This window comes from Pan paniscus, chromosome 1, assembly GCF_029289425.2.
Source record: "Pan paniscus chromosome 1, NHGRI_mPanPan1-v2.0_pri, whole genome shotgun sequence".
In the NCBI taxonomy this organism is placed as follows: Eukaryota; Metazoa; Chordata; class Mammalia; order Primates; family Hominidae; genus Pan; species Pan paniscus.
Window position 1 is genome coordinate 87,050,608 of NC_073249.2, and position 27,754 is coordinate 87,078,361.

Consider the following 27,754-nt stretch of genomic DNA (forward strand, 5'->3'; position numbering starts at 1 on the left):
CTCTCAATTTCATGGTAGTAATTGCACTTGTTTATAGGAATGCCATAAGGAATATATGAGTTAATTATGTCAAGCACTTAGAGCACTAATATTCAATAAAGTTAGGTATTATTTATTTTTAATTATTTTTACTTTGACTCATTCAGTAAAGTTTGGAGTCGGCTTCCAAAGTTGCATAAGATAAAAATAAATAAATAAATAAGTGAAGAAATTTGGATAAAGGAAAAAGAAAATAGGAACAATTAGATAAGCTAGAGCTAAGGTTAATACAGAAAGTGTATTACATTTGGTTCTATACCACTGGCTGATGATGGGTTTCAACTTTGGCTCTGAGCTTCCTAGAAGTCAAGTCAAAAAGTAAAACATGATTAGTTAACATGAATCACAGTGGCAACAAAGTATAAATTCACTTTTTATTAATATCTCTGTTTCTAGGTGGGATGGAGTAGTGTGCAGTAATTAGTGCTCCCTCTAAAAGTAACTGGAAGAGCTAAATAAAATTCATAAATCATCTACTTGAAGGAATCTGATTGTTTCTGAGGCAATGAGAATGCAGAGACCAAGACTTCAGAGAAGGGAGAATCTCAGAGAGGTGAGGGAACTTCTGTAGGCACTTTCAGCCATTTGCCCATTTGGAGCAGGGGCAGGAGGCTGACTCCGGGTTTGGCACTAGCAGAGGGTCGCTACGGGACAAAATTAGCAGAGTTTTTGAGGGAGACCTGGTATCCCTCGAGCATGCAGTGTATCTCACTCAGCACATATGCCAAATGCTGGGGCTGTGTGGAGGGGGAATGTAAGGAGAAGCCCTCTGAAGAGCTGAGCTGATTTTTTGAGAGTCGGACAGGACACAGATTAGAGTTCAGGACCTGGTGGGGAAAGAGAACACGTGGGAGTTTTTAAGAAGCACTGGAAGATCAAGAATTCAGGCTTATATCCTACCAGCTATCCAGAATGAATACATTCTGCTCTGCTTTCGAGGTGGATTTGTCCTATGGGCAAGCCCAGGGCTCCTCCCATGCCAATACATTTCTCAAGTTAGCAATACCTGTACATAGACAGTACACATCATTGCATACTTCCTATATTTAATATAAGTTACAGTAGCCAAAAGATTGAATCTGACTTCCTCCCTTGAAATGCCAATCATAAGATATTGACATATATTTGAATTAAATTTAACCACATTTTCCTTTATGTATAACAATCAAAATGCTCTGCTTGTAGCCTAAACGAAGACCTTAGGCATTTAGAAACAAGCATGAAGGCCTTACCCTCCCCTGCAGCCCCGGGCTGCTCTACCTCTGCAAGGAGATGGGCTCTCCCAGTTCTCTAACACTAGAAGGCTGGACCCGGTGCTGCACTTTGGTAGCTTCAGCTGAAATGGCCTCGGTTCGTTATCTTCCTTCTAATTTACTCACACCATACTCAGCATCTCATCATTTAAAGGGATGATATTCCTATGGGTTCCTTCTCAGCTTCCCAATATCTTTCTGAGATCAAGTCTCACATGGCATCATTTAGATATTTTTTTGTTTTGTTTTTTGCAAAAAAAAAAAAAAAAAAAGCCAGGCGTGGTGGCTTACGCCGTAATCCCAGCACTTTGGGAGGCCAAGGTGGGTGGATCACCTGAGGTCGGGAGTTCGAGACCAGCCTGACCAACATAGAGAAACCTCGTCCCTACTAAAAATACAAAATTAGCCAGGCGTGGTGGTGTATGCCTGTAATCCCAGCTACTCGAGAGGCTGAGGCAGGAAAATCTCTAGAACCTGGGAGGCGGAGGTTGCAGTGAGCCGAGATCGCGCCATTGCACTCCAGCCTGGGTAATAAGAGTGAAACTCCGTTTTAAAAATAAATAAATAAATAAATAAATAAATAAATAAATAAAAATAAAAATAAATAAATAAATACAGAGAAGCCTGGGAGTTTCCTTGACTTCCTTTTTCCCCCTCCCTCTTTTTATTCATCAAACATTTGTTGATTGCCTATATAAGCCAAGCACTGTAATAGGTGCTGGTCATGAAGACACAACAGATTATCACTGCACCAGAGACAAAGACCAAAGTCATAAAAACCTCTGAAGCAGGAAGAAAAAAAAAGTTGCATAAATTTTTTTAACAACTCATCACCTCCCACTTAGGCTCATAAAAGACCTCACTGATTTTAGTGTCTTAACTTCTACTTTACTGTGTGTGTGTCCAAACCACTGAAAAATTCTGTGAGGGCTATCTTGCCACATCCATACTCTTCAGAGACCCACAGGCCAGGACCAAGAGCTAAGTCAACAACCACACTATTATCCCAAGGAAAAAAAAAAAATATATATATATATATATATAGTAATGGATATGCTTGGCTTGAGCACAGGGTCCTGCATCCCTTTAGAGTTAGGGTGGCCAGAGTTCAGGACTGTTAGAAGCCCCATTTCCCAAAAGCAACTTGAGTCTGTCTTGGGGACCACAAGGGACCTTAATGGTCACTAAAGGAGTTTTTTTCTCTTTCTTCCTCCTGCATCATCTGCTTGATAGAAACTGTTGTTTCATAGTGTTTATTTTCATTTTCTTCTCTTCCAAAAGTAACAAATCACAGTCTTTGATATTTGCATGTAACTTTCCAAAGCCCATTTATTTCCATTATCTCTTTCAATCCCCTGCAGTAACCCTATGAAGTTCAGAGAGCAAAGTTTATGGACCCCATGTTATAAATGAGCAAAGTGAGGTGCAGAGATTTACCTAAAGTCACAAAGCTAGATAGTGACAGAGCTGGAACTAGAATCTAGATCTCTTGATCTACATTGTCACAGTCTGTCTAGTAACTGTATCACGTGGTCATCACACCCTGCTACCAGCACACACACCCTGCTACCAGCACACACACCCTGTTTATCATGTGATCACTAGGGTCAAGAATCACCAAGTTGGGGAAGAATCTGGACAGAGAGCCCAGGGAGGATTATTGCTTGTCTAATTTTTAGAACGCGCTGGTCCCAGGATTTGTTGAAATGTGATAGCAAAAGGAACCTGCACTCTGGGAAAGACAGCATGGCATAGCATTATGTTAACACCAGGTGAAGACAAGGCCTTTGATCATAAAACATTTGTCATATACTGAGGATCCCAAGATTATATGATTCCTACTTTTGGTGCCATCCTAACCCCACCTTTGCCCTCATGACCCCTCAAATAATCACTATCCTCACTCTTGTTTTTCTATTTGTGCCTCTGTGCCTTTTCTTCAGCTCAAAAGCTTTCCCTTCCTCTTTTTACATGGCCTGGCAAATTCTTTCAGCTCCAGCTAACTCTCATACCTTCAGTATCTCAACTAGCATGACACTGGAGATTTGACCTGATTGGGTAAAATGTGAACATATTTATGTACATATTTATGGACTATGTATGTATATATATAAAGGTATATCTATCTATATATATAAAGAGATATGTATCTATATATTTATATGGATATATCTATATATAGATATATATAGTGTGATTATATCTATATATAGATATATATAGTGTGATTATATCTATATATATAGATATATATAGTGTGATTATATCTATATATATATAGATATATATAGTGTGATTGTTGACTTAGCTCTTGGTCCTGGCCTGTGGGTCTCTGAAGAGTATGGATGTGGCAAGATAGCCCTCACAGAATTTTTCAGTGGTTTGGACACACACACAGTAAAGTAGAAGTTAAGACACTAAAATCAGTGAGGTCTTTTATGAGCCTAAGTGGGAGGTGATGAGTTGTTAAAAAAATTTATGCAACTTTTTTTTTCTTCCTGCTTCAGAGGTTTTTATGACTTTGGTCTTTGTCTCTGGTGCAGTGATAATCTGTTGTGTCTTCATGACCAGCACCTATTACAGTGCTTGGCTTATATAGGCAATCAACAAATGTTTGATGAATAAGAAGAGGGAGGGGGAAAAAGGAAGTCAAGGAAACTCCCAGGCTTCTCTGTATTTATTTATATTTTTTATTTTTATTTTTATTTATTTATTTATTTTTAACTCTATATATAGATAGATATATCTATATAACATGTAACATGTGAACATATAGATACATCTATATATACATAAATACATACATAAATATACTTACATACATAAATATACACACATAAATATAGATATATCTATATATACATAAATACATACATAAATATATTCACATATATAAATATATGTGTGTATAATATTTATTATATTTATTATGTTTATTTTATACATATATATTTTTGTATTTATATTTATATTTTAATATATATTAATAATATTAAATATTATAATATTTATAATATATTTATTATATTTATAATTTTTATCCTATATATTATATTTGTTTCATATCCTTTTCCTATTTTATATCTGTATCAATCTATGTTTCTTACATACTTATATCATTATATTGTATGTCTTGATCTTATGGGCTTGAAGCCCCTAGAGTTCTTGTCAGCTTTCAGAACAAAACATTAATAAGCAAATATGTGAAGCAGCAGTGATGCACGGACCTAATGGCCCCAGTGCGCCCAGTTTCCATGGTAAGCAGGGTCCCTGTCTCCTCGTCTGCTCCTGCCAACACTGTTGTTCTTCTGTAGACTCTTAGTCTTTCCACATGAGAGCCCTGAGCAAAACTGAGCTCTGCAGGTGGTTGTGAAAACTGAGAGGTCCAGAAAAGGGACTTTGTGTGAAGCTCTTCCTGGAGTCCCATGATCATGCTCCTGGCCCCAAAGTTTAGACTCAAGGAGACTAGGTCTCCCTGGGCCTCTATCCCTACTGACAACAGAAAAAAAGTGGAGCTTTGTTTTTTCTTGCATTACTTTCAGCTCCTCTGACTGCCTTTTACAACTAGGAATCTAGGCCTCAGAATGCAAAACAACAGGGTGAAGGCAAAGTTTTAGGGTATGAACCGGGAATTCACCTGGCTACTTTGGATGGAAAGGTGATGATGCAGTAGATGTATTTGGAACCCTTTTATCCCAAGATACAAAGCCCAGGAATTAGGTGAAGTCTGCCCTCAAAGAAAATGAAATATTTTTACAGTATAGTAATTAAGTTAAATAATTAATTAATTAAATGATTAAACTAAAATATAAAGGACAGTATAGAATAATGGAAAGACTAATGAAGTCTGCCATTATCACAGCACAATATACAAAATTGAGGAAGAGGACAGAAGTTCCAGCATTTATTAATCACATTCTGTGTGTTTGACACTATGCTAGGTACTTTACATATATTCTCTTACTCTTCCTAACAGCCCTTAAGGCAGCGATCAGTGATAGGTGAGAAGACTGCAGTTCAGAGAACACAAAACTCTGACCATGCTCGTCCAGCGAGTAGGCAAAGCCTGGTTAGGTCTGCTAATAGTCTTTTCAAACATGTTTCCTCCCATCACTTTATCTCCCTAAACCTCAGTTTCCTCATTTGTACAAGATTAGATTAAATCCACCATTCTTAGTCTTTTCTGGAACTGGTCACAGAGTCTTTTGAGCATCTGTGCTCAAAAGTCATTTTGCAAATGTACTTTTGCCTTCACACATTAAGTTTGGGATGCAATTTCAGGGGATTCATGGGTCTCTGTAACCCATTCATGGCTGGTCCATGAATCTGGGTTTCCTCTGCCCTGACATTCCTTGAGTCTCACACTCCAAAGGCAGTAGAGCACAGAGGTCAAGAGCATGCTTGTGGCCGGGTGTGGTGGCTCATGCCTGTAATCCCAGCACTTTAGGAGGGCGAGGTCAGGAGTTCAAGAACAGTCTGGCCAACATGGCAAAACCCCTTCTCTACAAAAAATACCCAAACTAGTTGGGTGTGGTGGCGCATGCCTGTAGTCCCAGCTACTTGGGGAGCTGAGGCAGGAGGATGGCTTGAGCCCAGGAGGTCGAGGCTGCAGTGAGTCATGTTCATGCCACTGCACTCCAGCTTGGGTGACAGAGCAACATGCCCTCTCCAAAAACAAACAAAAAAACAAGCGAAAAACTCTTAACTGATACATTGTTGGAAATCTGAAAAACGGGATAAAGAAAAAAGAAGTAGAAGAAAAGAGCATGCTTGCTGGAGCAGAGTCGAATCCCGGTTCTGCCACTTAGCTTTCTCTGTAACCTGCTATGAGTTACCTAATGTTTCTTGGCCTCACTTTCTCCTCTGTAAAACTGGAATAATAATACTACTATTATATAATAATACTAATACTAATAAGATTATTGTGAAGATTAAATTTGTTGACACCACTTAAAATGGTACCCAGAATATATTAAGTGTTCATTGAATATTCTTTGAGTTTTGCATTCTCTTTTTCCCTATTTGGCACAACCAAGAGGGCTCAAGGGGCAGATGAGTTTCTGTTTTACCCAGAGAAAGACTCTTTTACTGGCAGGAAGGATGCCAAAGGCCACTCTCAGGCGTCAGCCTAGACTTAAAAAACAAACACACAAGCAAGAAAGAGCCAATCTGGGCAGCTTCTAGCATTGCTCACTTAAGATAAATTCAACCAGAGAGGTCTTTTGCCAGCCTTTTATCTTTTTCTCAGGGCCTGTTCAGGCTGTCTAACACACACTATCTCCCCCTGCCCCCCCACCTACACACACACATACACACACATCTCAACACTAGTACCTCAGGCCTGGTTTCACAAACCTGAAACTAGCATCACCTTCTCATTAACAGATGAGGCCACATAAACCTTCTCAGCACATCTCTGGGAACACGAATGACGAGAAGCCAGGGAAACAAAAATGAGTTTCCAATTTGGAAATATGTGTAGGTGAATTAACACATAGCAGCCTTGGTGGAAGACAAGGGAGTGGTGATAAAGGCACAACCTGGTGCAGAAGGGAACCAAAGCATCCCTGGTGCTTCAGTTTCTGGGTGGGGGTAAGTTGAACCACAGGGCTTCTAGCTCCAGCCTTCCTCATTTAGCATAATGAGACTAGGTGTGAGCACTGTATATCCTATTCGCCTGACTCCATTCTTTGGCCTCAGGCTGTCCCTCAAACCTCAATTACATCTCATCCCCATAAAGGTACACTGGAAGTTGGTTGCAGAAAGGAAAGCATGAGGCTGCATGGATATGTGTGATTTGTAGATAAAGGTCACTTCAGCACATTGCTCCCTGAGGACCCAGGTAGAAGTCACCTGGGATTGGGAGACAGGTAGCCCTGGGTCCCTGTCCTAGCTTTACTATTAGCTAAATGTGGAGCATGGGCAAATCACTCACCTGCTTTGACTCCCAGTTTCCTCATCTGTAAAGTGAGGAAGAGTGACTTAGATATTTCTAAGGTCCATTCCAACATGAATAGTCTAGAATTCTAGTTGCCTTACCCTAAGAACTCACTGACATGTGGGATTGATGCTGGAAAGAACAAAAACCACAGTGGTGAACCTAAAATAAATTTGGGGCCAGGAGGAGAAAAGCTCGTCCTCTCCTAATCCCAAACTCTGAATGGCTTTGCCACTCTTTTTCAAAGTGGAAGCATTCTGGATACCAAAGGGGGACTCCCACCCCAGGACTCTGAACTGGTAGTAAGTTGCCTGCTTCCTATGAGGGGAAAGTGTGATATGAAAATGGGAAGTTCCAGCACTGCCCTGCCCCAGCTTTATACCATGGATCCTAAAGGCCTGGTTTGCCTGTTGAGAAGAAGAGATGTTTCTCCCTTTCCTGAGCACAAACAGTTGTCACAGGCCAAGTCAGGGGAATAAGAACAAGCACCCCTGTGTTTTTTATACACAACAGTCCTCTAATTGGCTGGGTGGGTCCCAGGGCTTCAGACCGCTGGGCTAGAATTTCAGGATCATCAGGATAGTTCTATTCATCCTCCTACCTGGAAAAACATAAGGTGCCAGTTCCCCACTAACCACTGAAACAATGGTTTTATATCCCCTAGGGGAGCCTGACACTGATGTCCACTCAAACAACTACTGCAGCCCAGTATTTTTGTGCATGATTGTGGGGTCTCTTTCCCATGGAGATGCCCTTAGTTCTCCTATCAAGTTTGGCAGTCCCAGCCCAAGCTGGAAATAAGGGAAAACTTGACTCAAGGATCCCACAGGGGAATGGATCTCCTACATAGCCCCGCCGGCTCTCTCACTCATTACCCTCCACCAGGAGCCCCAAATGTTCCTCACCCTCCTCTCAGCCATTGCATACGCTATATCTTCAGCCTGAAATGCTACCTCTTGGCCCCACCTCTAGAGCAAAAGATGCTCTGGAGCAGGGTAGCTTGTAGCACTATGACTCTCCTGCAGGTTAGGCTGGGGCAGGGTTTCTGCATTCACCTGCTACTAAGCAGAGTTTTAGGGTTTAAAATTTTTAAGTATTTATCAGTCACTTCCTGTGTGCTTAGCCCCAAAGGCAAGATTCTCCTGAAATTCAGACTTCACATCCCTGAGACTGGGAAGTGGTAGGGAGTTGGAAACAAGTAGTCTTTCTTGCAAAAAACAGCCATGCAACTTCAGGGGCTATACTTCCAAGCCCAAAGCCCAACAAATCTTCCAGTATGGGCTATAAAGTTCTCACACCATAAAAATCACAGTAATTTTGTAGCAGAAAGGGTCCCATAGATTATCTAATCCAACTTAATCTTACTACAAGTGAAAATATTAAGGAAGTATAAAGAGACACGTAACAACTCCCTCACTGTCACACAATTAATTTATGACCAAGTCAGGATTATAATTAGGGTTGTTACTCAAAAGTAAGCTAAATACTTATTTCTAAGTTAACTCCAAATCATTCATCAGAACTAATAACATTCCAATCATCTGTTGATTTGTATAGATGATTTTCAGAAATTATTGGGATGATTATTTGTTTGATTTGGATGTCACTAGCTAAATGGTATTTCTAAGCCATGATTTCGACATAAGAAACTGCCTCTAATTCTTCCAATAACTTCTCCCACTGGATTAATGATGATTAGGTTCCAGTTCCTGGTGCATTGTTGCAGCTGGAAGATAGCTGAGAACACTGCCCACAATTCAGGACTATGTATATACACCTTCATGTCAGCATTTCCCACAAAGACTTGTGTAGCCTACGCTCCAGGCCCCATTGACAATGCCGCCTTTAACACTGCCATTACTGGAAATGCCATTAACACCATCTGCCTGACTGCCTGCTTTGCCAAAACTCAGATACTTTAGAACAGTGAGCCAAGAACTCTGCTGCCTTCGTGCTTCAGCCAACTATCTCTGTCATACCACCACTACTCTGCAGCCTCCATGGATGACACCTGTGAGACATTTATGATTTCAAATACTAGAGAGTTTTTTTAAATATAAACAAGATTATTTATCCTCTCTTGGTATCTGCTGAGACACCAAGATTGATATTTCATATCATATCATGTTCAATGTTTGTTATCAACTAAATCATGCTAATACTGAAGGCTTATTGATCAATAGTCATTGTAAGATCTTCAACAATGAGCTTCAACTAATTGTTATTTTATTTTTATTTTATTGAGTTTAATGCTTAGCTCAGTTACTATTAACCAACCAATATGTTATAGCTAATAACCAACTAAAATGTTTCAGTAATGTAATAATTGGTTGCATATTGGATTTGCTTATAACTCAGGTCTCCTGGCTTAAGTTCTATTTGTTATATCATGTGGCCATTCTGTGGGAAAAACCTAACTGGCCAAGAATTCACTCAGTCTTTCAGTGTCTTCAGTTACCTTTCAATACTTTCAGTTATAGTCAGTCTTTCAGTTGACACCAGTAAGGACTCCTGAAGAGTCATCCTTAAATCAACATGCATTTATCATATGCTGACTTTTATGCTCAGCAGTGTGCAAGCTATAACATTCTATGAGCCTCAGGATTCATGATAGACTCTTTATCACTGATAATGAATGAAAATTTCTCATCTGCCTCAAACACTCATCTCTGGTTTGACTTGGTAAAATAGAAAGAAATGGCAGAGAGAAGGATTAGTCCTTCAACATGTCCTGTTTTCCTATAAAGGTCTTTGCAAAGCAAGAAGTCTGTTTCTCTTTCCCTGTCAGAAAGAGCCAACAAAAATACCTGACACCAGAAATAGAAAAAAAAATTAAGATGACTATTTGCTGTCTCCAAACAGCCCATTTCCTGCTCCGGGGCCACAGTGTGGACTCTAACACAGAAGATTAGCTCTCCTGGTTAGTCATTTAAATGTCCTCGTGGCATGCTAGTCTCCATGACTATGCTTACCACCAAAACATCCCACCATTCCATGCACTCACAGCACTCTTCCTTAGAACTCAGAGCATGAAGAATGTAGTAGGAGGCAACCAAACATCAACAATTGATTGAGAGGAATACAGAGCAGAAAAAGGAAAAAATGGTACCCAAGTTAGGATCTGAGATGCAACAGCTGAGCTTATTACGAGAAAGTAACAAGGCACTGGGCTCCTTCAGCCAATAATTCTTTGATTTTAAGGATGTTTGATCATATTTCCTATTGAAGGTATAAAGAAAAACCCATGCACATGGAACTTTTATGAAGGGAGGAGAGCAAGCATTTTCACAAATGTACCCTTATGCTATGAAGAGGACAAAATTAAAGCACCCTCACGTATCAAAATATAGCATGGAACAACTGGAACTTGCATATACTGCTATGGGATGGTAAAATGGTAAAGTACTTCAAAAAATTTTTGGTATTATGCAGAATAGTATATCATATGCTACACATATGAAGTTCCACTTCTAAGTGTATACTCAAAGGAACTGAGTACTTATCTCTACCAAAAGTTTTATATAAGAATAATTATAGGAGTTTTGTTCATAATGGGCCCAAACTAGAAATTATTCAAATTCCCATCTACAGTAGATTGGCTAAATAAAATATTCAAACAAAGTAATATACAACAATGAAAATGAATAGTTGACAACTGCATGCAACAGTAGGATGAATTTCATAAACAAAATGTTGAGTGAAAGAAGCCAGACACAAAGAGTATTTATGCATCATCTAATTCCATTTATATAAAGTACAAAAATGGGCAAAACTAATCTATGTTGCTAGAAAGCAGGATAATGGCTACCTTTGGGGGGTGGTGAGAAAAGTTACTGGAAGGGAGCATGAAGAGAGCTTCTGAAGTGCTGGTATAGTTCTGTTTCTTAATCCAGGTACTGTTTAGATGTGTTCAGTTTATGAAATTCATAAAATTGAACATTTAAGCTGTATACTTTTCCATGTTCATATTTGTGGCAAAATGAAAAAAAAATGACTCCAATTCTTCTCCAATACCTGCATCCCAGACCTTTACCACCTAATTTTTTGTGCTCTCCCACTCTGACTCTGGGCTTGGCCACATGAATTGCTTTGGCCAATGAGACTTAGTAAACATGATTTCAGCAGTGGCTTGAAAAATGTTTGAATATTCTGGCTTCTGGTCTTGTTCCTGTGCAATTTCCAGGAAAACATACCCAAGTTAGTCTGCAGGAGGATGAAACAGAACACAGCAAAGTTGCCCCATTCATCAGTGCCACAGCCATCCTAGATGAGCCAATAGCCAGCTGACTTCCAGTTATGCTTGAGTAAATCAACACAGAACAGAGAACAGTCCAAACAAGTCCAGCTAGGAGCCAAATAAATGCTCGTTAAAGACATTGAGCTTTGGATAGGTTGTTAAGCAGCATTATTGTGTAATAAATAATACAATTATTTACTTCCATTTAAACTTTAAAAATGCATGTAATACAAAATAATCCCACAAATTTGGGCTCAAAAGATTCTCTTAACCCATCTATTTTGAGCATGGCCACACCCTAGAGGAAAGAGAACCTGCCTGAGATCCCACAGGACCAGGATCCCAAAAGCATAACAGGACATCCAAGTAAAATCAAAGTCTAAGACAGCCCAAAACAACTGGTAAACCAACCTGAAGAAGTTCTCTAAGACATCTAAAATTTCTGTCCTGTTTTTCTCAGAAGATGCAGAAGCAAATGGTTGCTTCTGCCACCTCCCATTTTTTTAAATGCCCTCTTACTGCACCCTACTCTATATAAGAAAATATTTTACAATATTCAACAGGTTGTAAGTATTAAAATATATATAAAGTATATTCATTTTTCTCCCTATTTTAGTCATATTTCACCAGGAGATTTAAAAAGAAAGAGCTTTGTAGTCCCTCTTGGCAGCTTTTAGACCCACCATTGAACATTGATGGGTTTAAATATTCTGCTGGTCTTCTAGCATATAGCTGAGTAATAGCCATGTTACCTGGATTAACCTGAGCTTTTGCAGAACTCAAGATAAGCAGCAGCAGGAACAGCACCAAGAGCATTCTGGGAATCAGGATCATCTCAGAAGATGGTGTTGGAACTGGAGTCTGCCACCAACCAATAATGCAAGAAAACAGAAAGAGAAGGAGAGGAAATGAGTGAGGCAGATACTGCCAACATGAATGAGTACAATTCTCACAGTTAATTTTGTGTTCCTGCAGTGTTTATTTTTATATATGGGACTTCGAATCATAGACTTTGGGAGTTGAATGGCACATCCAATAATCACCTAATATAATAATTTTCAAACTCTATCAGATTGCACACTCATGAAATTTAAATTAGCAAAAGTATAGTCAGACACACAAAGTTTTCCTAAGATAAATACTTACCCAAATGGTGAATAATGGTAAAATAAAACTTATATTTATCATGTAAACTGATGTTTTCATAATCTTGATATTGATTCCAATATTCAACCAAGAGAAGCATTTACTTTTAATGTTTGCCTTTCAAAACATATAAGTTCAATATTTATCCCGATTCATTATCTTTGGAGTGATACCTGGGATTCTGTATTTTCAGGTTTCCCCAAAATGATTCATAATATCTAATCTATGATAATAGATTAGATTTGGAGACATCAGTATGAACTTATGTTTAGCTTAATAAGGATACAAATAGTTACATATGGAAATATTTATAGATATGTGTATATGCCTGGGTTAGTATACACACATATGTTCCATCCGCTGAAAAGGCCTAGAGGCAATGACATCCCAGTAGCAATGAGCAAACCTAGTGCTCAGATCTTGATTTCTAATAACATTCTTCAATAAAAGGAGACAGGATTCCTCAGAAAAATGGCTGATTCTGGGAATGGAGCAGAATATAAACAAGATGGACTTGGAGTAGCTTTTAGTGCCAGAAATTGAGAAAATGTACACACAAAAAGATGATGGGGTATGACAAAGGGACACAGTAGCCAACTTAATGAGTTCCTCCCCTCAAAAAAAGCAGTATTGAATTATAAACCAAAGAATAAAATAAATATCCATGAGTTCATGCTGCTATAAATTAATGATTGAATAAACAAATGGGGAGAATATGCACATTTCCAATGCAAAAGAATTCCAAATAATTTATGTAGATAATCTGCTCTTAAGAAAATGAAGCATTACTATCTCCCTTCCCCAGCTCCTTAAGAGTAAGTTGCACATAGTTACTTTGTCCCAAGAAGTACAGTGTAAAAACAGAGAAAGAAAAAGGGTCACTTTTCAGTGGAGAAATCTGACAAACACTTCCTCAAGACAGGTAATCAAGGTTAACATCAACATTGATAAGTCATATTGATAGTATGTGTCCTTGATATGATGTTTTGAAAATGACACTTTACCTCTGTGGTCTTCCTCCCAAAAACCTATTACCTCAGTCTACTTATAAAAAAATCACCAGAAAAGTCTCAATTGGGGGAAATTCTATAAAGTTCCTGATGAGTAATCCTCAAAACTGTCAAGGTCATTAAAAACAAGAAAGTCTGAGAAACTATCGCAGCTCAGGGAGCCTAAGGAGATATGATAACTAAGTGTAATGTTATATCCAGACAAAGGACATTAGGGGAAACTGAGGAAATCAGAATAAAGAATGGACTTTAGCTAATAATAATGGATCTATATCAGTTCATACATTTTGACAAATGTACTATGTTAATATAAGATGATAATAATAAGGGAAACTGGATGTGGGATATACAAGGATTCCCTGTACTAGCTTCACAATGATTATGTAAATATAAAACTGTTCTAGAAAGCCAGGCACAGTGGCTCATGCCTGTAATCCCAGAACTTTGGAAGGCCGAGGTGGGTGGATCACCTGAGGTCAGGAGTTCGAGACCAGCCTGGCCATCATGGTGAAACCCCGTCTCTGTTAGAAATACAAAAATTAGTCAGGCGTGGTGGTGGGTGCCTGTAATCCCAGCTACTTGGGAGGCTAAGTCATGAGAATCACTTGAACCCAGGAGGTGGAGGTTGCAGTGAGCCGAGATTGTGCCACTGCACTCCAGCCTGGGTGACAGAGTGAGACAAAAAAAAAAAAAACTGTTCTAGAATACAAAGTGATTTTTAAAAAATTCCCTCTGAATAACACTAATAATCAAGCAAGCATTGGATGCACTATTAGAAATAGTATGTGACACAATATTATAAAGAGAGAAGAAATTCCCTTAAGCTAGAGTGATTAAGGAAGGCTTCATGGAGAAATAAATATCTGATCAGGTTCTTGAAGGATGAACAAGACTTTAATAGGCAATAACAGGGATGGAGTAAATCTGGGTTGACATGAGTAAGGCGTTTTCTTTTTCAGGAAACAGAAGCTTTCTAAGACAATTTCTAAGCAGTATAATACTGACACACCCAGAGGGGTTAAAAAAAAAAAAAAGCAATGTAGTCAGATGGTTTTGACTGAAGAGGATGGATCCAAAGCAAATAAAACACGGAAGATTTAAATGGCCCCATAGTGAGGGGCTGAGGGCTATGTGATCTACAACTACAAAGGGTGATGAGCATAGTTTCATAGCAATTGATTTGGATAAGATAAAATACATGTCTCAGTGTTTCTAGCCACTTCCAGCAACGGGAACACTATTTCCATAAATAAGTTCCTAAATAAACATGCCCAGAGAAAGAAACACACAGGTGAATCCTGGAGACATTGGTCTTGGCTATAGTTGAGCACTAACTCATGACCATAATCCAGGATGTCCTTCCAGAGAGACCCGAGCTCTTTGTAAGCAGCCATTCAGTAAGTGCTGAGGCCCAGGACTGACTTGGCTCACTGCCCTCTCCTAGCAGTCTTTTGCAGGACAGTCCTAGAATTCTCTCTCTCTCCTGTGGCACCTCTCTCATGGGTTACTGGCCGTAACTTCCTCCCCTCCATAACCTTCCCCAATAATTCCTTCTGCAAAGAATGTCTCCCACACCTCATTTCCTTTCTTTCCTTCACCAAAACACATGCTTAATTTAACTCCATTGGATCCTTCACAACATTGTTATAAAATTATCCATTTAATTATTAACTTCAAAATGGTTCATTCTTATATTGCCAAAGTATTACTTTATATCGTGCACAAAGTATGTGCTCAAAAATGGTTTTTAACTGAACTAAGCCAAACCTACTAAGTGTTCAAAAAATGTTGACTAATTTACTTTTTGAAACTGTTGCCGGGCTTCAAGCTGCGAATCTCCAAAAGCAGTAATTATTTTTCTGTTTTGCTTAAAATTAGATGACTGTCAGCTAACAGAGCACTGTAAAGCACCTAGAAGTATTATACCTATACCATGTACTTCTACTGCGAATCAGAGACCATCTCTTACAATATTCACAGTAACTCAATGAGGTTTGTTTTCAACAACAAGGAAGCTAAGGAGAAAGAGCTTAAAGCTAATCAGGTTACACACCTGATAGGTGACCAAACTCATATGTGAACCTAAGGCTTGTGTTACTTCAAAATCCACATGGGTTTTTGTTGTTTTTGTTGTTCCTTCTTTTGTTTTTGCTCATCATCACACTATATCATCCTTTGATCTGGGCTCCACCTATCTCGCCAGAGCTGCCCTTCTCCTCATCCTTTCCACCTCAGTCACACTGGAGCTTCTTTTCTTTTTTCTTCCATTTTCTTTTGCCTAAGGACCTCCGCCAAGAAGTTTCTCTCCTCTCTTTGCCTAGTTCAAATCTCTACTAAATGGTCACTTTCTCAGCAAAATATTCTCTCATCCCCTTGATTGTTACATGCTCTAAAAACATAATGTTTCTATGTAGAAATGATCATAGTTTCTCATTATATATTCATTGCTGTGATTGTTTAATTTGTATTCCCCCCAACACACATAAGCTCCATGTTCATTTTATTCGTTATTGTAGTCTCAACACTACCAGAGTGCCTGATAAGTATTTGCAGAATGAATTAATGATTGCCTTGAGCCATATATTCAGTGACTACATCTGGTCATTCTAAATTCCATACCCTAAAAGGAAGTATCTCTAAAGCTTATTGTGAGCAGAATCACCCTTTTCTGCACCTTCGAATGAGTCTTTCCAAGGGTTCAATATTTAAACAATGTGACATGTGAACAGAACTCAAAAGTATACATGGAAGCATGTCAAGGAGCTGCTAGGAAAGCCCTTCTCTACCTACTTATTTAGTTAGTAGTACAAACCCCTTTGACAATTTATTTAAGCCTCAAGAAATAAAACTCAAAATGCAAACACCCCTGGTCAAGCCATTGGCCTTCATTCATTCATTCAGCAACTATTTTGTAAATATCTATTAGGTGCTATTACAGGTGATAAGCACATCAGTAAAAAAGGCAAAGAAGGTTCCTGCCAACATGGAACTTATAGTACATAAGAAAACAAGTAAATGAAGAAGAATTTTAAAGAAACATATGTACAGGGAAGAAAATAAAATAGAGTAATGTAACAGAAAGGGAATGAGAGCTGTTCTAGGTAAGGTAGCCAGCAAAGGCCTCTCTGCGTATGCAATTGGTATAGAAATAGATAAGCAGAACACTGAAGAGAATGAACAACCCGGAAAAGACTCATGAATAAATGGAAATGTACTACATGAGAAGGTGGGTATTTAAACTTGGTGAAGAAGTTTCAGATGCTTTAGTAGCCCTTTCAAAAGCAAATGAAGGTATATCTACACCTCACAAAAATGAAGAGCCCAAAATGTAAAGATGGAACCATAAGAATATTTCAAGGAAAATCTAGAAAAATTTGCTATGAGCTAAAGATAAGGAAGGCCTGCACAAATGAGACATGGAAAGCAAAATCCAGAAATGAAAAGAATAATAAAAAATTTCCACCAAAATTCAAAACTTCTTTAAGACCAAAAGACATCATAAACATAACATGTAAACAACTGGCTAAGATAAATATTTGAAATTGTATAATGAAATAACTTCTAGTATTAATAATCTCTATAAATCATTTTTTAAAAGCCACTAGAAAAATGGGCCAAGTACATAAAAAGCATTCAACAGGGGAGACAATATAATGCTGTAAACATCTAAAAGTATTCAACCTCTCAAGTAGTCACAAAGACAAACATTAAAGCAGTAGTTGAACGCCAATTTTACCTATCAGACTGGCAAAATTTTAAAGTGTGATAATATAAACTTTGGCAATAATATGGCAAATGCATACTCTCATCCTCTGCTGCTGGATATATAAATTAGAAGATAATTTCAATAAAAATACATATACCATAATTTCTATATCCCATTTATTCTTATTTACCCTAAAGAAAGACTTGTGTGTGTACACAATGAGGCATGCACAAAAAAGTGCTTTGCAATATATTTTTTAACAACAAAAACTTAGAAAAATGTCTACCAGTAGGATAATGTTATTAACTATAGAATATTCCTACTGTGAAATGCTATGCAATAGTAACAATGAATGCATTAGAGCTACTCACAGTTACAAGGGTTGAAGTCTATGACATGTTTTTAGGTGAACAAGAAGGTTGCAAAGTTTATATAAAGCACACTATATATTTTTATGATAGATACACACTCATGTACATTTATATATATATAAGATCTGGAAGATTAAACACCATGCTGACAGCAGTGGTTCCCTCCAAGACAGAGTTAGGAGATGGACTGCTGTATTTGTCAGAGGAGATTGTGAATGGTGATCAAAGGGAGACTTTAGCCTTATTTGTAATGTTTTGATTTTCAACAAGAAAAATGTGTTCCTTGTTAATGTCATTTATATTAGCTTTTCTGACAAAACCAAACAAAACATTTTTCCTGGAAGCAGGCTATCCGAATCTCAAGGACACTTTCTGTGCATTTCCGAGAGTTGGAGGTGTGGGGGGAACACGTCCTATACTTCAAGAATCACTTGTTGTATTGGGAAATGTCTTAGTACATCTTGCACATGAATAGAGTGGAAGAAGAAAACAGTTGAGAATTACTGCCTGTTTCTATTTTAGAATTCCTGAACTTTATCAGTTACTTATACATGCATTACATCATTGAGCCTCACCACAATCCTGTGGAGAGAAATTATCATCTCCTTTTGACAATAGAAAAGTACGGCCCTAAGTCACTTCACCCTCAATTGAGGCTGTTTTACCTGGTCTGGCTGGTGCTTCCCATTCATTGTGCTGAATTAGAGTTGGCTTCTTTACCTGACTTTCTCTCAAGCCTGACCATGAGTCATTGAAGGTCAAGGATCTTGCATATCTCTATCTCGAAATGAGATTAATTTTGACTTGCTTGGGTCACTAAGTTAGAAGACCACAGAGTAAGAACTGAATCCCAGTTCGCCTGACTCCAAGGTCAGTGTTTCTAGGCCCACAGCCCAATATTTAGCAAAGAACATCAAGGAGCATGTGGCTCAGAGAGAATATGTCCTTTGTAGTAAAGAACCCACTTCCCTCTTCACAGTCAAAATCCTCTTCCCTAGCCAAGCTGGATGGACATTCCAAATTGATTTCAAAGGAAGTCATGGCTCAGGACTTCCCAGATCTGACAAAAGACCACCAGCTCTCCATCTCAGGATTGCCCCCACTGGGATCTGGACAGGCCATGTGTCAAAGCCACCAGGAAACCAGGAAGTAAAATGGAAGATCAGGCAGACAGGAGTGTGGCAGCCACAACTAGAAATTAGCAGCTCTCCAGGAAAGAAAAAAGCAAGAGTCTGAGAGGTTAAATGTCTCACAAATTATCTCTGTACTTGGGTGAGCTTCTAAAAGCCTTTTTCTGAGACACATTCAGGGCCAAATCATGGTGAAAGGGTAAGTTATCTGAACATTCTGCCTGACACAGTTCCAGTCCATGTAGGGTTCTTATAGGCAGGGTTTGCTCCTACCTATAAGAACTTCAATGAATATGTGGCTCATGGATGAGCCAGGAATATGTGGGCATCCTAGATCAGCTCTTGGTTGTACACACATGACACCATATTTCTCTTTTCCAACTGTCTTAGCAATCAGATCATTTCCCAAAACAAGCTTCACACTAGTGCTCAGATAGGATGGTATGGGGACACAGCTAGGAACCTTGGGAGATAAGTGCTGAAATGATTTTTGACCTGCCAAGTGAGAAAGAGTGAGCAGGAAGTTAAGTTCTCCCTCTTGCCTGGTTTATACCCCTGGTGATCTCAGAGCAAGCCCCAGCACTCTGGACTGGTGGAAACAGCAGCCCTTCAGTGGTTCAAAACACAAGCCCTACTGCAATGTCTTTGCTTTAGATCTAAATACACATGATAGATTATATATGTATATACGTATATATGTGCATGTGTGTGTGTATATGTGTGTGTGTGTATATACATATGTGCATGTGTGTGTATATATGTATGTGTGTGTATATATATATATAAATATATATTCAAATGATATAGATATGAAGAGAAACACCTTTGAAATGTAGCTATAATAGTGAACTACATTTCTTTGGAAAAATACCTCCATCATTTCCACCCCAGTGATAATATGGAAAGTAAGAAGAGCAGGCAACTCCTGGATCTTTTGCTCCAACAAAATGGAAAGTTTGAGTACCTCCATTCTTCCTAAGCCCCTCAGGAGTGACCATAACTCAAATATGGTAGAACTCTTTTTTCTCCAAGTCTGATCATTGCAAAAAACAACTTTTTCTCTGAAGCAGAACTAGGGGTATATCCCACTTTAAGAAATGCCTAAAGTTACCACACTCATAAATCATGAAATGTTTATCTACACTACAGAATAGTTCTTCGCAAAAGGATTCAATGCCGGGTAACTTTGAATAACAAATCCCACACAGTACATTTAAAATAACATTCAGTATATAAAAATATTCCATCTACTTACCAAACTCATAAATCACTAGATGAGTAGCCATTACAAAGTAATTCATCCCTTGACAAAAGAATCCAGTGCTGGGTTCCTTTGAATAGCAAATCTTTTCAGTACATTCAAAATTGATGCAACATACCAAGATCCAGTTTATACCCAACTTTTCAGGAATACAGCTTGTGTAAAAAGCAAGACATGTCTGATTTGGTAGACGGCCATTCTCTCCACGGAGTCCATTTTTCCAGATCCAAAAGCTAGGGACTATCTGAGGTGGCCTCGACTTTGCTGAAGAATGAAAATTCAGATTTCCCCCAGGGATCTTGACACTGAGCCTGTGATCTGGACCGGAGAGGAAGTGCTGGCCCTCCAGGAAAATCATCTGTGGCCTGTAGCCCAGGCCAGGCCTCTCCACCTAAGCTCAAATGCACCTCCCCTGCAGGAAAGGTAGGACCCTGGAAAGGCTGGAGTATGAAAGGGAAAAGAGATAAAGGGACTGAGGTCAAGTTGGGGCAGGCAAATACAATGTGTGTGTGTGTGTGTGTGTGTGTGTGCATGACTGTGTGTGGCACTTGCATTTGTGTGTGTTGAAGATTAAGATTTGGTGGGGAGAAGAACACCCCCATGATTTAGGGCTATGTATTTTAATTCAGGGGCCATTCAGGGCATTTAAATCTTGTTTTTCCTCTCTGCTGAGTCATTTTCATTTCAGATTAAACAAATATGAAGAGCAGTTTTGGAGTATTTCATATTAAGCAAACAAATATGCAGAAATGAGCTTGGTTTTGGCAAGAGATGGGCCCTCAAACACATACACAGAAACAAACAGCAGAGCTGTCCCAAACATTCTCATCTCATGTTCTGTTTCTATTCCTGAGGATTTGTTGAAGTTTTCCTAACTCTCAACTTTCCTCTGGGAGTCCCAACCTCGTGCTTCTCAAAATGCAGCCCCTCGGTGTGGAGCCAAAGGCCCAGAATGACCCCTTCCGTAAGTATCTGGGCACATAGGATGTGCCCCAGGTGACCTGAGGTGACCCACACTGGATGAAATAGCAAGCTCCACTTCTGCCTTTGTTGTAAGACTACTTTGCTCCCCTCCATCTCAGCCTTTTCTTCTGTAAAATGAGATGCTAGAGTTTGTAGGAGAGGTGAGGGGGGAAAGTGCTAGATGGCTATCTTATTCTCTCACTCCTTTCTAAGAAGACAAGAAGATGTTGAGTCACATGACTATTATAGAAAACATCCCTCTTCCAGGGGCAGAATGGAGTCACAGAACATTGACTGCATTACTTCATTCACCTAGTTTCCTGTCTGTACTGTACACACTGGAAATGTCAAATCTAACGTCTTCATTTGATTACTGGGAGTAAGAAGGAGAGAAAATGCAAACTGAAGGCAGAGCATTTTCCAGATACAAAACAGTATTTTAGAAGTGTTATCATCCAGTATCCCTCAGTCTGCTAAGACCCTGGACAAGTTATTCAACCTTGGTGAGCCCTAGCAATCTCTAGCTTTTCATTTGGATCTTTTACTCTCACCTCTGACTTGCTGGAAACTTTTCTGCATGTGAGTATCTTTCCCAGCCAGCTCCTCTCATTTTCTTTCCCGTCGTACCTTCTGTCCCAGGCTCCGTAGCCCTTGGAAGCATGTGCTGGTGAGCAGAAGGTCATCTTTCCACATTACTGGGCACAAGAGGGTCAGCCTGAGGGACTGTGGTCAGAGGCTTTTGGAAGCAACCAAGGAAATATGCCAGCCCTCAAAATCATAGAACCATACAGTAAAAACCTGAAGGGACCTGCAAGCTCATCTTTCTCAATTCTCTCCAATTGGAGGTGATAAAAATAAGGCAGCCCTAAAAGCAAAGTGACCTCCCCAGGGGCAGCAGCTGCTCACAGGCAAGGCCAGGCGCCTGGTATTCCAGCCTAGCACTTGTTCTCTTATCACGCTATCCCTATTAGCCCAACTTCCTGTTTTTCCTCCCTAAAACTCTGAGCCACCCGTACCTTCTTTAGGCCCTGTCTGTCTCTGATAACTGGTTTCTTTAAACCAGATTGAAGTTACTTCCCTCCACCCTCTGAGCCCCTGCACTCAATGTTCTGCCTCCTACCTCCCTTGCTGCTCCTTATGAGTCACCTTGTCTGAGACCAGGCTTGCTGGGTTTGAGTCCTGTCTCCCACCTCTCACCAGTGTCATGCACCTGGGCACACACTTGAACCTTGGCACCTCTGTCTTCTAACCTGTAAAAATGGGAGTAATAATGGCACCTGCCCATAGGAATGTTGTAAGGATGAAATGAATTAACATGCAGAAGTGCCTAGAACCTAGTGCCTGTCTCATAAAAGTTACCATTTATTTGTATTTCTCTTTTGTTTTCACTGTGCCTGGCATCATGTTCTCAATAAATTTGCAAGTTAGGGGCAAAAAGCATGCCACCCCTAGCCATACTCTTATTTCTGTATCCATTAACACCTATATAGTAAGTACTCAGAGAATATGTGTAGGTTGGTTGGCAGGTATTTACATGATAGTAAAATAGGCAAGAACAACAATACAAACTTCCTGCCTTTGACCAGGACATTTCATTTGGTCCATCCTGTGAGTGATGCTGCCTCTGGGGAAAGTGCCTTGGGCTTCAGCAGTCATGAAAGACCCAAGCAGTTTCCTATGAACCAGCAGAGCAGAAATCAGCCTGGGCTGAGGAGAACTGAGTGGCAGCCACTTCTGTGGGGGCAGTGATGTGATTACGCTGCTTGATCAATACCGTGAGTGAGAGTGCTTACACCCCAAGAACCTTCCAGTTCAGCCACTTGAAGCCACAAGGCCCAGGAGCTTGTTTTGATTGTGCCATTTCCACCAGGACCATCCTACTCTTGCGGTTATGGCTGTGCTGCCTCTTGAGAGCACATGGCTCTGAAGGGCTGCTTACTTTTAGCGCAGGCCCAATCACCATGGCCTGAAGCATCACTGAGACATCAATCAATTCTATCTCATCTAGCTATAGGAACCCCTCCTGAACCCAGAAGAGATCATGTGTGATGCCAATAGACCCTCCTTCCTGATCCCTGCAGGAGACCCTCCTTGGAGAGAAACTTCGGCTCAACTTCCCAGACACCAGGCAGGGTCTGTCTGCCCTTTTGGCAGAGCAGTCTTAGTGTCTTTCCCTTAACATACTCAAGACTCAGGAGATCAAGGCCTACCCTGGTGTTTTTACCACAAAGAGACAGAGACCTCTCACCTTCTCTGAAACCATCAGAGACAGAAAGGATTTCTCCTCCCAGGCCTTTGCAACCATATCCTGTAGTGATAACTTCAGAAATGCTATGGGTGAGAAACTTCTAAAACAGCCAGGTACTAACTAGTCTGTGGGTTTAGGGACACTTTTCTATCAGTGTAGAAAATATGAGCTGGTTAAAAGTAGAAAATGGTATCACTATTAAAATTAAATGGAATAATGCATATAAAGAACTTATAGTACAATTCCTGGGATATAGTAAGTGCTTATAAATATCAATTTTTGAATAGCGGTATGAATAGAATGGTGTATAGGAAGAAAAAGATCAGCAGTCGAGGTGGCAATCGTATGTTTAGCATCTATGGTGAGCCCAGGACTGGTTGAATCACCTGGGGCAACACAACAACAACAAAAAGTCAGTCTTTTTTTCTTGCCAGGAGGAGATTTACATGACTAGCGCCTGTGAGCATTTGGAAAAACCAACAAGACAATGAGCAAGCAGCTTCATGCCAGGCCATGGCTGCAGGGTTGGTGCAATAGATTAGAAGATGTATAAGTGGACCTGGATGAATAACAGACTTTAGGAAAGACTATGAAGAAAAAATACAAAACAAGCAATCATGAAAAATTGCAGTCTCAACATCCAGGCTGTTGAAAGAGGCAAAGGCTCAGGAAGACCTTCAATTGTGAGAGGGAGAAAGAAAGCGAGAGTTGAATTCAGAACAGACCAGTTTGTTCTCCATCCTCACCAGTCCCTGACAGCTGTAGACCTCATAGGGACTTAGAAGGCCTTCTAAGGCTCAATTGCCTTAGGAAAAAGAAGCAGGATGGAGACACAGAGCAGTGGCTCTAAACTTAATCTACCCCTTTTTTTCTGATGTTAGGCATGGTAGAACAAAGCAGATTGGCCCAGGGACATACAGACACTAAGAGTGAAGGCTCTCTAGCCCCATACCTAGGAAGAATATGGCCCAGGAGTTCCTGCCTGAATCCCAGAGCCTGAAAGCCTCATTCAGCAGTTGGATTAGCACCAAGTGTCTGGGATTCTTTTCCTGGTCCCTACCCCTTCCTCCAAACAAGTCAGTCCCTCAGCACCTACAGTTTCTGCAATCCTTGCCAAGATAATAAAGTCATTGATCAAGAGAAGTTCAGCTTCTAACCCTTTCCATTTCATGCTTCCTTCACATTGCTGGCCGGACATTCTCTTCTGTGTTACTTTAACTTGCAGCCTCTGAACCAAGCAGTGCAGAAAATATGTTTGTTCAAGGCGATTAAACACCTATAGGCTCCATCTCCACTCAGGAAGCTTCCCCTTGAGTCACCAGCATCTGGTACCTACTCTTGATAAGTAAAGAGCCCTCCTCTCTATCCTACCAGGCCCGCTCCTCTTCACTTTCTGGCCCAGGTTAAAAATACCACATTGCCAGGGCCAAGTGTGACACCAAGGGCTTGCCCCATGCTGGCCTCAGAGGCTTCTCAATCTCATTCTCAGAATGCCCTTGCTTGGGTCGAACCTCCCAGCAACTCCACCTCTCCTGCAGAAGACTCACATTTATCAGCCCCTTTGCACAAGAGCTTATGGCTTGTGAGTTGCCCCTTTTCACCAGGTAAATGTATGCTTTCCTTCCAACTCTTGCTCCTATCTGACTTGCCTACCCACCTGTGGGCTCAGACGATGCTTTGAGGATATGAACACATATGAATGTAGAATTTTTCAGTGGTAGTATCTTTATGCATGTCTGTCTCCCTGGCTAGGCTTGAGGAAAGGGTCTTGTCATGGTCTTCCTTACATTCTTATGCAGAGCACAGAGTTGGGAGATAATCAGTGAATGTGCTGGGTAGATGAGTGGATGGCCTGAGGGCTCTGCAGTGTCCAGGAATGGCTGCTGACCTGTTCATCTCACTGCCAGGAGTTGAAAAGATGTCATACACAGATGTCATACACATTATGCTCTTATCTTCACCATGGCACTTCTTCTAGGCCATAATAATCTGTCTCCTCTCTTGCGTGATCCACTGCACCTGTTCCCCAAAACTTAGCAGATAACCATTTAGTGACTTAAATTGCTCCTTAATTGTGTTAGTGTGTATGTGTGAAATTTTTATCTCCTCCTCAAGAATGTAAGTCCCTGAAGGGCAAGAATATTTTGCATGTCTCAGGGCTTATGAGAGCACTGATAAACGTTTATGGAGCACTTATTATGTATCAGGCAGTGTGCTAAGATTTACATGAATTTTCCTCATTTGGTTCAGGGCCTCAGAAGGATCTTGAACAAGTGAAGAGAACAGAAGCAGAAACTTAGCCAGATGACAGTAAGCTGGCCTCTGGGCCTGAGTTCTAGTCCCAGATCTGCCACTCATCACCCCAGGGCCTAAGCAGTCGTCCCATACCCAGAATGGGCTCAGCTCCCTCTTCATTCCAACAACGAGGCTGGAATGAATGAAAATGGAGGAGTTCCAAGGCCCCTGTCAGCCCTGGCACTGTAAATCTACCAGCCGTGGTTCTAAACACTCCAGTGGGTGCACCACAACAGAATAGAGTTGCCCCCTGATCCAGAAGGAATGCTGCTCCCCCTTTAGCCCAGGCACATACTGTATTACAGTAATGAGAGCTTTGGCTGCTTTAAATATCACAAAACAAAAACAACGGGCAGCCCGAGTTCATCATCCCCATCCAGACCACAGAGGAGCACACCGCCAGGCTGAGGCCAGAGTGACATGGTGAGAGAAGCCCACACAGTCGCTTTCAGGGATCCATTGGCTCGTAGCTGGAATGAAAATCACCAATGGCAGGGGCTGTTAAGAGGCAGTCAGGGGGACAGCCCGCAAGGTCACACTGGGACAAAGAGGCCCTGGCTGTAGTGAGATTGGATATCTGGAATCCTGGATCCACCAGAGATGAGCTGGTGCCAAGCCTGAGGCTACAGGAACCACGGTCTCTCACCTCTGGGAGAGCCAGGAGAGTCCAGCCAAAGGTCTCCACAGAAATGAGGCTACAGTCTCCCTCTGGGTCCTGGGAGGCATCTGCAAAGCAGAACAGCAAACATTAATCAGAAGGGCCGGAGTGGGTGAGCATGCGAAAAGCACAGGAGCCAGGTCCTTTTTCTCTCAATGATTCCCCCAAAAGCAAAAGGGCAAATCTTCAGGGGATTCTGGCAGGCCCTGCATGGAAAACCCCTTGAAGCAAGAGCTATGCTGTTGAGAGTCCTTAGTAAATCTCCATTATGTAAAATGGCCCAGGACTATTCAGAAGCCTTATCAGATAGTGCTATAGACTGGATGTGTGTGTTCCCCCAAAATTCCTATATTGAAATTCTAACCCTCAATGTGATAGTATTAGGAAGTAGGGCCTTTGAGAAGTGATTAGGTCATGAGGGTGGCACCCTCTTTCAGGGTCCTTTTAAAAGAGACCCCGCAGAGATGCCTCACTGCTTCTACCATGTGAGGACACAGTGAGAACATGCCATCCATAAACCAGGCAGTGGGCCCTAACCAGACCCTGAATCTGCCAGCACCTTGATCTTGGATGTCCTAGCCTCCAGGACAATGAGAAATAAATTTCTGTTGTTTATAAGGTAACTGGACTATCTTTTTTTCATTATAGTATCCAAATGGGGTAAAGTAGATAGTTATTTGATGTTGGTATGTGTCAAATCAGGGTGAAAAGCATGAACATGAAGCAACTCCACACATGGACAATGAATAAGGTTCATGCACACTCTCTTCCTGCAGAAGTGGCTTTGCTGCCCCTTTACAACTCTCAGGCTGTTAGACTCCATTGCTCCAAGGCATTTTCTGGTGATTGGGGAATGGAACAGGCATTTATCTCAGCAAGGCAGGGATTAGGGGCAGGGAGATGCTTTATCTATATCCCATCTACCCCATAATAAATGGTACCTCTGCCAGAATAGAAAATTGATAAAAGATTTGCCAATATTTTTTGTTTGATAGCAAAGACACATGGGCAACTCTTTCCTAAGCTGTAGGTTCCTTGCAGGATAAGGCTTCTCAATAACTGTGTGAGCCAGGGCTTTAAAAGGGAGGCTGAAGGTCTAAAGTCAAATGAAGGATGCCACCACCTCTGCCAAGATTCTACTCAGCATTAACTGCAGGAATGTGCAGATCTGTCTCCTCTCTTGTGTGCAATAGGAGCCAATGGCGTATGATGTCATCAATCCCATGGGGATCCCGGCATGCGCACAAAGTATCGAACTCATTTTGGGAAGACAGACACACTCTGGAAAGGCTGGGGTTGGGTGGAGGGGGAGAAGCTATGGGGAAAAATCCATTAGACATGAAAACCAGGAACTGGAATAACTACATAAGGGGAGCTTATGTGACTTCAGCACCTCCTTTTGTGAGGTTCCTAGCACACTGCTTGGCCTGCCCTTGAAGGTGAAGATAGTATCTCTCTTTATCTCTAACACCTAACACAGTGCCTTCCATAGACAGGTG

The 27,754-nt window shown here is 40.6% G+C and overlaps 1 protein-coding gene across 5 annotated transcripts in view; it reads right to left on the reverse strand.

Annotated features, from left to right (window-relative positions):
* Positions 1–27,754, reverse strand: part of DDR2 (discoidin domain receptor tyrosine kinase 2) — a 153,785-nt gene that overhangs the window by 52,825 nt on the left and 73,206 nt on the right. For 3 of the 5 annotated variants that reach the window (XM_063598736.1, XM_063598730.1, XM_063598728.1), the window contains 2 exons: positions 26,244–26,323; positions 12,220–12,328 (listed from right to left, as the gene is read on the reverse strand). In XM_063598736.1, the coding sequence (XP_063454806.1) occupies positions 12,220–12,301 (82 nt within the window). In that variant the 5' untranslated portion in view covers positions 12,302–12,328; positions 26,244–26,323. The remainder of the gene's footprint in view (positions 1–12,219; positions 12,329–26,243; positions 26,324–27,754) is intronic. The other 2 variants (XM_063598731.1, XM_003824569.5) reach the window with 1 other exon arrangement.